The following is a 12,740-nucleotide window of genomic DNA, read 5'->3' as shown; positions in this document are numbered from 1 at the left end:
AAAATGGCCCATAGCTCAGTTAGTTAATGATTCTCTAAAATGGCCCATAGCTCAGTTAATGCGTCTCTTATGTACACTCTTTAGCAGCAGCTGGGATTGCATTCTCACTTCCCAGTTTCACTTTGAGTTCTGTTTTAGGAATGAGTCATGGCCAAATAACCATTGAATTACGTTGGAATTACCAGAAATCTCCGTACTCATACTCAACAAAAGCACAGAATAGTTCTAAGTGCATGTTTCCTTCAGGGCTTAAAATGTTTGTGGCATCTGATATTTGCTTGCCACAGCACACTGCAGTCTGAAGGGTGAAACCCAGAGGGCCCAACTAGGTTAGGGTTTGGCTGAAACACCCAGCTATAATGGACAGGGGTTTTATTCATGTTTCAGTGCATCATCTCTCTCATACTGAGTTGGTTTGTATTATTTTCCTACAGAAGATCATTCTGTAGACTGAGATCTAGCGCTAACAATAATTTTCAGTTGATTTGTCTGCATTGTTCAGATTCATTAGACTTTAGGGCCATATAAAACAGATTTGTTCTTAACTGACCTGCATCAAAATATGCATATTCACAACACAACCAGATGATTCGGTATCAAGCATAGAGCCTGCTTCACTCTTCTCTCACATTCTGCATGCTTAAATATTGAAAGGATTCAAATATTTCAAGAATCAATACTACCATATGTACATATTTACTATATTGAAACATGAATAAAGAGCCCTCTCCATTCTCTTCTATGACCGTGATGTCAATTAGTTATGTCTGTGCTCATGAGATCTATAGATAGTCAAACTTTTTCAAATGAGTTCCATTCAGTATAAACAGGATATACCCTTATTATGTCCAATTAGCTTAGCACAAGAAACAGCCAGTTTAGAGTCATTTCCATGGACACCAATAAACAGTGTATGTCTTCCAGACCTGGGATCAAATACTATTTGAAATAGCTTAATGATAGCTTAATGAAACCAAACCAATAAAATAGTCCCAAAACTGTAAACCCAGCCCATTTGGCACCCCAGGCAGGATGAAGCAAACACTCAAATTACTTGAAAGATTTCAAATAGTATTTGAACCCAGGTATGGTGTTCTCATTGAAATTAGGGGAAAATATGACTCGGCAGCTTACGGTAAAGTGAATTTTCATACCTACTTACTGCATCATCAGAACAGAAGTCATGTGACAGGAAGAGACGTGATCAGTGGTTCATGGCTGATTGCTGGTCACTTTATACAATGCCACTGTCGCTTTATACAATGGCACTCTAAATAATGGCACTTTAATAATGTTTACATGTCTTACATTACTCATATCACATGTACACTACCGTTCAAAAGTTTGGGGTCACCTAGAAATGTCCTTGTTTTTTAAAGAAAAGCTCATTTTTTGTCCATTAAAATAACATCAAATTGATCAGAAATACAGTGTAGGCATTATTAATGTTGTAGATGACTATTGTAGCAGGAAACGGCAGATTTTTTTATGGAATATCTACATAGGCCCATTATCAGCAACAATCACTCCTGTGTTCCTAATCCAAGTTTATCATTTTAAAAAGGCTAATTGATCATTAGAAAACCCTTTTGCAATTATGTTAGCACAGCTGAAAACTGTTGTACTGATTAAAGAAGCAATAAAACTGGCCTTCTTTAGACTAGATGAGTATCTGGAGCATCAGCATTTGTGGGTTCGATTACAGGCTCAAAATGGCAACAAACAAAGAACTTTCTTCTGAAACTTGTCAGTCTATTCTTGTTCTGAGAAAGGAAGGCTATTCCATGCGAGAAATTGCCAAGAAACTGAAGATCTCGCACAACGCTGTGTACTACTCCCTTCACAGAAGAGAGTAGTATTTTCCACCATAATTTGCAAATAAATTCATAAAAAATCCTACAATGTGATTTTCTGGATTTTTTTTCTTATTTTTCTGTCATAGTTGAAGTGTACCTATGATTAAAATTACAGGCCTCTCTCATCTTTTTAAGTGGGAGAACTTGCACAATTGGTGGCTGACTAAATACTTTTTTGCCCCACTGTATGTGGGAACTCTATCAAGACTGTTGGAAAAGTATTCCTCATGAAGAATGCAAAGAATGTGCTAAGTAGTGGCTACTTTGAAGACTAAAATATATTTTCATTTGTTTAACACTGTTTTGGTTACCGTGTGTTATTTCATAGTTTTGATGTATTCACTATTATTCTACAGTGTAGAAAATAGTAAAAATAAAGAAGAACCCTAGAATGGGTAGGTGTGTCCAAACTTTTGACTGGTATAGTATATATACACAAACGTATGTGGAAGCCCTTCTAATTAGTGGATGTGGCTTTCTCAGCCACACCCGTTGCTGAAAGGTGCATGAAATCGAGCACAGCAATGCAATCTCCATAGAAAACCATTGGCAGTAGAATAGCCTTACTGAAGAGCTCAGTGACTTCCAACAAGGTCATCAAATTTCTGCCCTGCAAGAGCCGCCGTGGTCAACTAAGTCAAATCAAATCAAACTTTATTTGTCACATGGGCCGAATACAACAGGTTTACCTTGAAACAAATACAACAGGTAGACCTTACCTTGAAATGGTTACTGACAAGCCCTTATTAACCAACAATGCAGTTCAAGACGATTTAAAAAAATATTTACCAATTAAACTAATCTAAAAAATTATAAAAACACAATAAAATAACAATAACGAGGCTATATACAGGGGGTACCGGTACAGAGTCAATGTGCGGGAGTACAGGTTAGTCGAGTAGGTGGGGGTAAAGTGACTATGCACAGATAATAAACAGCGAGTAGCAGCAGTGTAAAAACAAATAGGGGGGTGTCAATGTAAACAGTCCAGGTGGCCATTTGGTTAATTGTTCAGCAGTCTTAAGGCTTGGGGGTAGAAGCTGTTAAGGAGCCTTTTGGTCCTAGACTTGGCACTCCGGTAGATTTGGCATGGGTCTCCAGATCCTCAAACGGTTCTACAGCTGCACCATCGAGAGCATCCTGACCGGTTGCATCACCGCCTGGTATGGAAACTGTTCGGCATCTGACCGTAAGGCGCTACAGACGGTAGTGTGAAAGGCCCAACACATCACTGGAGCCAAGCTTCCTGCCATCCAGGAACTATATAATAGGCGGTGTAGTGTGAAAGGCCCAACACATCACTGGAGCCAAGCTTCCTGCCATCCAGGACCTACATAATAGGCGATGACAGAGGAAAGCCCATTAAATTGTCAGAGACTCCAGTCAACCATAAACAGTTTTCTCTGCTACCGCACGGCAAGTGGTACCGGAGCGCCAAGTCTAGAATCAAAATAGGCTCCTCAACAGCTTCTACCCCCAAAGCCATAAGACTGCTGAACAATTAATCAAATGGCCACCGGACTATTTACATTGACCGCCCCCTCCCCCGCCCTTTTGTACACTGCTGCTACTCACTGTTGTTACCTGTGCATAGTCACTTCACCCCCACCTACATGTACAAATTACCTCAACTAACCTGTACCCCCGCACACTGACTGGGTACCGGTGCCCCCTGTATAGAGCCTCCACACTGACTGGGTACCGGTGCCCCCTGTATAGAGCCTCCAAACTGACTGGGTACCGGTGCCCCCTGTATAGAGCCTCCACACTGACTGGGTACCGGTGCCCCCTGTATAGAGCCTCCACACTGACTGGGTACCGGTGCCCCATGTATAGAGCCTCCACACTTACTGGGTACCGGTGCCCCCTGTATAGAGCCACCACACTGACTGGGTACCGGTGCCCCCTGTATAGAGCCTCCACACTTACTGGGTACCGGTGCCCCCTGTATAGAGCCTCCACACTGACTGGGTACCGGTGCCCCCTATATAGAGCCTCCACACTTACTGGGTACCGGTGCCCCCTGTATAGAGCCTCCACACTGACTGGGTACCGGTGCCCCCTGTATAGAGCCTCCACACTGACTGGGTACCGGTGCCCCCTGTATAGAGCCTCCACACTTACTGGGTACCGGTGCCCCCTGTATAGAGCCTCCACACTGACTGGGTACCGGTGCCCCCTGTATATAGCCTCCACACTGACTGGGTACCGGTGCCCCCTGTATAGAGCCTCCACACTGACTGGGTACCGGTGCCCCCTGTATAGAGCCTCCACACTGACTGGGTACCGGTGCCCCCTATATAGAGCCTCCACACTGACTGGGTACCGGTGCCCCCTGTATAGAGCCTCCACACTGACTGGGTACCGGTGCCCCCTGTATAGAGCCTCCACACTGACTGGGTACCGGTGCCCCCTGTATAGAGCCTCCACACTGACTGGGTACCGGTGCCCCCTGTATAGAGCCTCCACACTGACTGGGTACCGGTGCCCCCTGTATAGAGCCTCCACACTGACTGGGTACCGGTGCCCCCTGTATATAGCCTCCACACTGACTGGGTACCGGTGCCCCCTGTATAGAGCCTCCACACTGACTGGGTACCGGTGCCCCCTGTATAGAGCCTCCACACTGACTGGGTACCGGTGCCCCCTGTATAGAGCCTCCACACTGACTGGGTACCGGTGCCCCCTGTATAGAGCCTCCACACTGACTGGGTACCGGTGCCCCCTGTATAGAGCCTCGTTATTGTTATTTTGTTTATTATTATCTTTTATTTTAGTCTATTTTTTAAATATTTTCTTAACTCTTTCTTGAACTGCACTGTTGGTTAAGGGCTTGTAAGTCAGAATTTCACTGTAAGGTCTACACTGTTGGTTAAGGGCTTGTAAGTCAGAATTTCACTGTAAGGTCTACACTGTTGGTTAAGGGCTTGTAAGTCAGCATTTCACTGTAAGGTCTACACTGTTGGTTAAGGGCTTGTAAGTCAGCATTTCACTGTAAGGTCTACACTGTTGGTTAAGGGCTTGTAAGTCAGCATTTCACTGTAAGGTCTACACTGTTGGTTAAGGGCTTGTTAGTCAGCATTTCACTGTAAGGTCTACACTGTTGGTTAAGGGCTTGTAAGTCAGCATTTCACTGTAAGGTCTACACTGTTGGTTAAGGGCTTGTTAGTCAGCATTTCACTGTAAGGTCTACACTGTTGGTTAAGGGCTTGTTAGTCAGCATTTCACTGTAAGGTCTACACTTTTTGTATTCGGCGCATGTGACTAATAAAGTTTGATTTGATCTCCGTTACGTCCTTACTGTAACCCTCTGTCACCAGAACCTCGTTTCACCCTATCCCGCATGGGCCCTGGTCTAAAGTAGTGCACTGTATAGGGTATAGGGTGCCATTTCAAAAGCAGCCCAGTGTCACGAATACCACTGAAGGTGGCTCCCCTTCCTGCTCGGGTGGCGCTCGGCGGTCGTCGCCGGTCTACTGGCTACCACCTTTTCTGTCTAATTGTTTTCACCTGTTCCTTGTTGGGGTTTTGGGATGGGTGTTATTTAAGTTCGTTCTGCCCGCTGGTGTTTGTGCGGGCTTGTTGGTTTGTTACGTTTGGTGATGTATCGTGTTTGTTTTGGGGTTTTCGCTGTCCAGTGTTTGTAATTAGGTTTTGGGTTTGTTTAGCTCCAGTGTTTGTAACTAGGTTTTGGGTTTGTTTAGCTCCAGTGTTTGTAACTAGGTTTTGGGTTTGTTTAGCTCCAGTGTTTTAGGGCTTCACCCATGTTTGGACCTGTTACGTTTTGAAGGACATTAAAGCGTTTTTCCCGTTCACTTCGCTCTCTGCATTTGACTCCTCACTCATCACTCACCCGACGTTACACCCAGATCCAGCCTCAGTGCTTTTGATTGACTGAGGTTTCTCTACAATGGATGAAACTCTTCAATCTTTAAATGAAAGGTTTCAGGAAAAAGCCTAAGAAGTTGTGCCTCAATCCCAAAGACATTTTCCTTCCATGGTAAAAAAAAACAACCAGTTTAATAAAGATGAATAAAACACTGAGAAATGGAAGGTACATACAGTCTGTTTACATTTTCATAGCAGAATGTTTCCCACAGACCTTAAACTTTAGAATACATTAACATGCGTAGCAGGTTGTACGCATCACTCAGTAATACTGAGACACAGTCGGAGGCTGGTGATTTAGTGACATTTTCTTGATATACCCGTACTTGACAGATTTCGGGACACGGCCAGTGACAGTTCCTTTGGTTTTTACTAGAATAACAGACAGAATACACAGGCTGAATTCCACGTGGACTTCCAGGCATTTCCTCTCGATCTGAGAGGATCATCGTAATTTATTCTTCTTATTCCTTTGCGATTGGCTGAACCAATATGGTAATTACGTGATCTTGCCTTCTGATTGGCTGTGTGGAAATGTAGCCATATTGTTTACACCTTTCAGATCTACAGGAGTGCCTAAAGAGAAGGTACTAAGGGGTACGTTTGTTATGTTATGTTGTTGTTAATGTTAGAAGCATGTGACTTCATCCACTGAGGTTTCAACACAGCTGGTGATTTAGTTACATTTTCCTGGACTTTTAGTCAAAAATAACAGCGTTAAAAAGACGCATTTTACTTGGTCCACTGAGGTTTCAAGACGATGCTGGAGTAGGAGCGTACGCAGGAGAAGGCGGAGGAAGAGATCTTCCTGGGGTCGATGTAGTTGTTCTCCAGACGCAGCGTCAATATGTTAGCGTCCTCGTCGTTCTCGGGGTCACAGAAAGCGTCCTCTGCAAACGTCCTGTAAGATGTTGAAAAGGTGAATTGGTTGTATGAAGTGATTACCTATGCTCTGTATTGGACGTCGAGAACAAAGTCAATACTCTTGAATTGATAAATCTTCTGTGAAGGCCAATTCAAATCATGTTCCTCTCCCAAAACTACAAACTGATCAGAAAGGGTTAGCACGGAAGGTTCAGATCTGCACATATGGTTATACCACTCGGTTATTACAGCCCTGCCACTAGGTTATTACAGCCCTGCCACTAGGTTATTACAGCCCTGCCACTAGGTTATTACAGCCCTGACACAAGGTTATTATAGCTCTGCCACAAGGTTATTATAGCCCTGCCACTTGGTTATTATAGCCCTGACACTCAGTTATTATAGCCCTGCCACTAGGTTATTATAGCCCTGCCACTAGGTTATTATAGCCCTGCCACTTGGTTATTATAGCCCTGCAACCTTCCGGTTACTAGTCCAACACTCTAACCACTAGGCCACCCTGCCGCCCCAATGATCCATCACTTGAATATCGTTACTTCATCATCTTGGGATAAATAACCAATTGTTTTTTACTGCAGTCAGTGTAGCTATTGAAATAGCACATGGTGAAACGGTGCATCTATAAACATTTACGTCAATGTACAGTAACAATCCAATACCTAATGTTGTTGTTATTGAGGCGCAGGAAGTGCAGAGTGCTCATCTGGTTGATACCAGGGGGAACCGTTAACAGCTGGTTGTGATCTAAACACAGCTCTGTCATGGAGGTATAGGTGCCCAAGAAGGACTGTGGCTCCACTCCCTCCCCATCCAGCTTGTTGTGGGACAGGTACAGGTACTCTATGCCCGGCACCATGTGGGCGAACACAAACCCTGTATTAAAACATACAACAAGATGAACATTGTATTCCCAGAGGATAAGTACTTAAGAAGTATTCATTAAAACACTTGTCCTCGATGGTAAATACCTGGGATCCTCTCAATCTGGTTCCCTACCAAGACCAGGTGGACCAGAGCTCTGGGCAGGTAGGATGGGACCAGGTACAGACGGTTGTAGGACAGGTCAATGGACTCCAGGTTCCTGACTTTAGCCTGCAGCTTTGATATGTGCTGAGAGAAGCACAGTTTACCGTCTAGTCATACTCCCAAGTACCTGTATGGTTAGCTAACATTCTAAGTACTGTAGTTGTAAAGTAGCTAAAAAGTTGCAAATTGTTACAGAATTGCTAAAGTTGACCATGATGAGATTTAAATACGCAACTTTTGGGTTGCTAGACGTTCATGTTCTATGCCCACCTATCCACCCCGCGTATATCTTATGTAACCATACCAAACGTAACATATCATACTAATTTCAGTGTCCCGGATTTACATTTACTAGTCTAGTCTATGAGACCCGGCTGTAAATTGAGGAAAAAAATCTCAATATACTGTATATTCAATCATTTGTGAGGTGAGAAAGCATTAAATCAAGTTGATAAATTCAAAAACTGTATGCACCAGTCAGTCAGTGGCCGTTTTCCCTAATTAAATGTATCACTTAATTGATCCCTTTTAGTGTGCAGGATCAGGAGCTGGAGTCAGGGTGTGCAGGATCAGGATCAGGGTCTGCAGGATCAGGAGTCTGGGTGTGCAGGATCAGGATCAGGGTGTGCAGGATCAGGAGCTGGAGTCAGGGTGTGCAGGATCAGAAGTTAGGGTGTGCAGGATCAGGAGTCATGGTGTGCAGGATCAGGAGTCAGGGTGTGCAGTATCAGGAGTCAGGGTGTGCAGTATCAGGAGTCAGGGTGTGCAGGATCAGGAGTCAGGGTGTGCAGGATCAGGAGTCAGGGTGTGCAGGATCAGGAGTCAGGGTGTGCAGTATCAGGAGTCAGGGTGTGCAGGATCAGGAGTCAGGGTGTGCAGGATCAGGATCAGGAGTCAGAGTGTGCAGGATCAGGATCAGGAGTCAGAGTGTGCAGGATCAGGAGTCAGGGTGTGCAGGATCAGGAGTCAGGGTGTGCATGATCCGGATCAGGAGTCAGGGTGTGCAGGATCAGGAGTCAGGGTGTGCAGGATCAGGAGCTGGAGTCAGGGTGTGCAGGATCAGGATCGGGAGTCAGGGTGTGCTGGATCAGGAGTCAGGGTGTGCAGGATCAGGAGTCAGGGTGTGCAGGATCAGGAGTCAGGGTGTGCAGGATGAGGAGTCAGGGTGTGCTGGATAAGGATCAGGAGTCAGGGTGTGCAGGATCAGGAGTCAGGGTGTGCAGGATCAGGATCAGGAGTCAGAGTGTGCAGGATCAGGATCAGGAGTCAGAGTGTGCAGGATCAGGAGTCAGGGTGTGCAGGATCAGGAGTCAGGGTGTGCATGATCAGGATCGGGAGTCAGGGTGTGCAGGATCAGGATCAGGAGTCAGAGTGTGCAGGATCAGGATCAGGAGTCAGAGTGTGCAGGATCAGGAGTCAGGGTGTGCAGGATAAGGATCAGGAGTCAATGTGTGCAGGATCAGGAGTCAGGGTGTGCAATATCAGGATCAGGAGTCAGGGTGTGCGTTATCAGGAGTCAGGGTGTGCGTGATCAGGATCGGGAGTCAGGGTGTGCATGATCAGGATCAGGAGTCAGAGTGTGCAGGATCAGAATCAGGAGTCAGGGTGTGCAGGATCAGGAGTCAGGGTGTGCAGGATCAGGATCAGGAGTCAGAGTGTGCAGGATCAGTAGTCAGGGTGTGCGTGATCAGGAGTCAGGGTGTGCGTGATCAGGATCGGGAGTCAGGGTGTGCAGGATAAGGATCAGGAGTCAGTGTGTTCAGGATCAGGAGTCAGGGTGTGCATGATCAGGATTGGGAGTCAGGGTGTGCAGGATCAGGATCGGGAGTCAGGGTGTGCAGGATCAGGATTCAGGGTGTGCAGGATCAGGAGCTGGAGTCAGGGTGTGCAGGATCAGGAGTCAGGGTGTGCAGGATCAGGAATCAGGGTGTGCAGGATCAGGAGTCAGGGTGTGCAGGATCAGGAGTCAGGAGTCAGGGTATGCAGGATCAGGAGTCAGGGTGTGCAGGATCAGGATCGGGAGTCAGGGTGTGCAGGATCAGGAGTCAGGGTATGCAGGATCAGGAGTCAGGGTGTGCAGGATCAGGAGTCAGGGTGTGCAGGATCAGGAGCTGGAGTCAGGGTGTGCAGGATCAGGAGTCAGGGTGTGCAGGATCAGGAATCAGGGTGTGCAGGATCAGGAGTCAGGGTGTGCAGGATCAGGAGTCAGGAGTCAGGGTATGCAGGATCAGGAGTCAGAGTGTGCAGGATCAGGATCGGGAGTCAGGGTGTGCAGGATCAGGAGTCAGGGTATGCAGGATCAGGAGTCAGGGTGTGCAGGATCAGGAGTCAGGGTGTGCAGGATCAGGAGTCAGGGTGTGCGTGATCAGGATCGGGAGTCAGCGTGTGCAAGGATAAGGATCAGGAGTCAATGTGTGTAGGATCAGGAGTCAGGGTGTGCATGATCAGGATCGGGAGTCAGGGTGTGCAGGATAAGGATCAGGAGTCAGTGTGTTCAGGATCAGGAGTCAGAGTGTGCAGGATCAGGAGTCAGAGTGTGCAGGATCAGGAGTCAGGGTGTGCAGGATAAGGATCAAGAGTCAATGTGTGCAGGATCATGTGTCAGGGTGTGCATTATCAGGATCAGGAGTCAGGGTGTGCAGGATCAGGTGTCAGGGTGTGCAGGATCAGGAGTCAGGGTGTGCAGGATCAGGATCAGGAGTCAGGGTGTGCAGGATCAGGAGTCAGGGTGTGCAGGATCGGGATCAGGAGTCAGAGTGTGCAGGATCAGGATCAGGAGTCAGAGTGTGCAGGATCAGGAGTCAGGGAGTGCAGGATAAGGATCAGGAGTCAATGTTTGCAGGATCAGGAGTCAGGGTGTGCATGATCAGGATCGGTAGTCAGGGCGTGCAGGATCAGGAGTCAGGGTGTGCAGGATCATGAGTCAGGGTGTGCAGGATCAGGATTCAGGGTGTGCAGGATCAGGAGCTGGAGTCAGGGTGTGCAGGATCAGGTGTCAGGGTGTGCAGGATCAGGAGTCAGGGTGTGCAGGATCAGGATCAGGAGTCAGGGTGTGCAGGATTAGGAGTCAGGGTGTGCAGGATCGGGATCAGGAGTCAGAGTGTGCAGGATCAGGATCAGGAGTCAGAGTGTGCAGGATCGGGAGTCAGGGTGTGCAGGATAAGGATCAGGAGTCAATTTTTGCAGGATCAGGAGTCAGGGTGTGCATGATCAGGATCGGTAGTCAGGGTGTGCAGGATCAGGAGTCAGGGTGTGCAGGATCAGGATCGGGAGTCAGGGTGTGCAGGATCATGATTCAGGGTGTGCAGGATCAGGAGCTGGAGTCAGGGTGTGCAGGATCAGGAGTCAGGGTGTGCAGGATCAGGATCATGAGTCAGGGTGTGCAGGATCAGGAGTCAGGGTGTGCAGGATCAGGAGTCAGAGTGTGCAGGATCAGGATCAGGAGTCAGAGTGTGCAGGATCAGGAGTCAGGGTTTGCGTGATAAGGAGTCAGGGTGTGCGTGATAAGGAGTCAGGGTGTGCGTGATCAGGATCGGGAGTCAGGGTGTGCAGGATAAGGATCAGGAGTCAGTGTGTTCAGGATCAGGAGTCAGGGTGTGCAGGATCAGGATCAGGAGTCAGGGTGTGCAGGATCAGGAGTCAGGGTGTGCAGGATCAGGATCAGGAGTCAGGGTGTGCAGGATCATGAGTCAGGGTGTGCAGGATCAGGAGTCAGGGTGTGCAGGATCAGGATCAGGAGTCAGGGTGTGCAGGATCAGGAGTCAGGGTGTGCAGGATCAGGAGTCAGGGTTTTCAGAATCGGGATCAGGATCAGGAGTCTGGGTGTGCAGGATCAGGAGTCAGGGTGTGCATGATCAGGATCAGGAGTCAGGGTGTGCAGGATCAGGATCGGGAGTCAGGGTGTGCGGGATCAGGATCAGGAGTCAGGGTGTGCGGGATCAGGATCAGGAGTCGGGGTGTTCAGGATCAGGTGTCAGGGTGTGCAGGATCAGGAGTCAGGGTGTGCAGGATCAGGAGTCAGGGTGTGCAGGATCAGGAGTCAGGGTGTGCAGGATTAGGAGTCAGGGTGTGCAGGATCAGGAGTCAGGGTGTGCAGGATCAGGAGTCAGGGTGTGCAGGATCAGGAGTCAGGGTGTGCAGGATCAGGAGTCAGAGTGTGCAGGATCAGGATCAGGAGTCAGAGTGTGCAGGATCAGGAGTCAGGGTTTGCGTGATAAGGAGTCAGGGTGTGCGTGATAAGGAGTCAGGGTGTGCGTGATCAGGATCGGGAGTCAGGGTGTGCAGGATCAGGAGTCAGGGTGTGCAGGATCAGGATCAGGAGTCAGGGTGTGCAGGATCATGAGTCAGAGTGTGCAGGATCAGGAGTCAGGGTGTGCAGGATCAGGATCAGGAGTCAGGGTGTGCAGGATCAGGAGTCAGGGTGTGCAGGATCAGGAGTCAGGGTTTTCAGAATCGGGATCAGGATCAGGAGTCTGGGTGTGCAGGATCAGGATCAGGAGTCAGGGTGTGCAGGATCAGGATCAGGAGTCAAATCAAATCAAATCAAATTTATTTATATAGCCCTTCGTACATCAGCTGATATCTCAAAGTGCTGTACAGAAACCCAGCCTAAAACCCCAAACAGCAAGCAATGCAGGTGTAGAAGCACGGTGGCTAGGAAAAACTCCCTAGAAAGGCCAAAACCTAGGAAGAAACCTAGAGAGGAACCAGGCTATGTGGGGTGGCCAGTCCTCTTCTGGCTGTGCCGGGTGGAGATTATAACAGAACATGGCCAAGATGTTCAAATGTTCATAAATGACCAGCATGGTCAAATAATAATAAGGCAGAACAGTTGAAACTGGAGCAGCAGCACAGTCAGGTGGAAGTTGAAACTGGAGCAGCAGCATGGCCAGGTGGACTGGGGACAGCAAGGAGTCATCATGTCAGGTAGTCCTGGGGCATGGTCCTAGGGCTCAGGTCAGTTGAAACTGGAACAGCAGCATGGCCAGGTGGACTGGGGACAGCAAGGAGTCATCATGTCAGGTAGTCCTGGAGCTCAGGTCCTAGGGCTCGGGTCCTCCGAGAGAGAGAAAGAAAGAGAGAAGG

General features: G+C 47.9%; 1 protein-coding gene across 1 annotated transcript in view; it reads right to left on the bottom strand.

The window, feature by feature from the left end:
• Positions 1–5,852: 5,852 nt before the first annotated feature.
• LOC112240697 (extracellular matrix protein 2) overlaps positions 5,853–12,740 on the bottom strand; it is a 148,055-nt gene continuing 141,167 nt past the window's right edge. The window contains exons 10-11 of the mRNA XM_042329503.1: positions 7,289–7,502; positions 5,853–6,645 (exon numbers count right to left, since the gene is read on the bottom strand). Coding sequence (XP_042185437.1) covers positions 6,477–6,645; positions 7,289–7,502 — 383 coding nt within the window. The 3' untranslated portion in view covers positions 5,853–6,476. The remainder of the gene's footprint in view (positions 6,646–7,288; positions 7,503–12,740) is intronic.

Source organism: Oncorhynchus tshawytscha, linkage group LG02 (genome assembly GCF_018296145.1).
Source record: "Oncorhynchus tshawytscha isolate Ot180627B linkage group LG02, Otsh_v2.0, whole genome shotgun sequence".
NCBI lineage: Eukaryota > Metazoa > Chordata > Actinopteri > Salmoniformes > Salmonidae > Oncorhynchus > Oncorhynchus tshawytscha.
The sequence above is the reverse complement of the archived record's forward strand: the minus strand, read 5'-3'. Positions and strand labels throughout refer to the sequence as shown.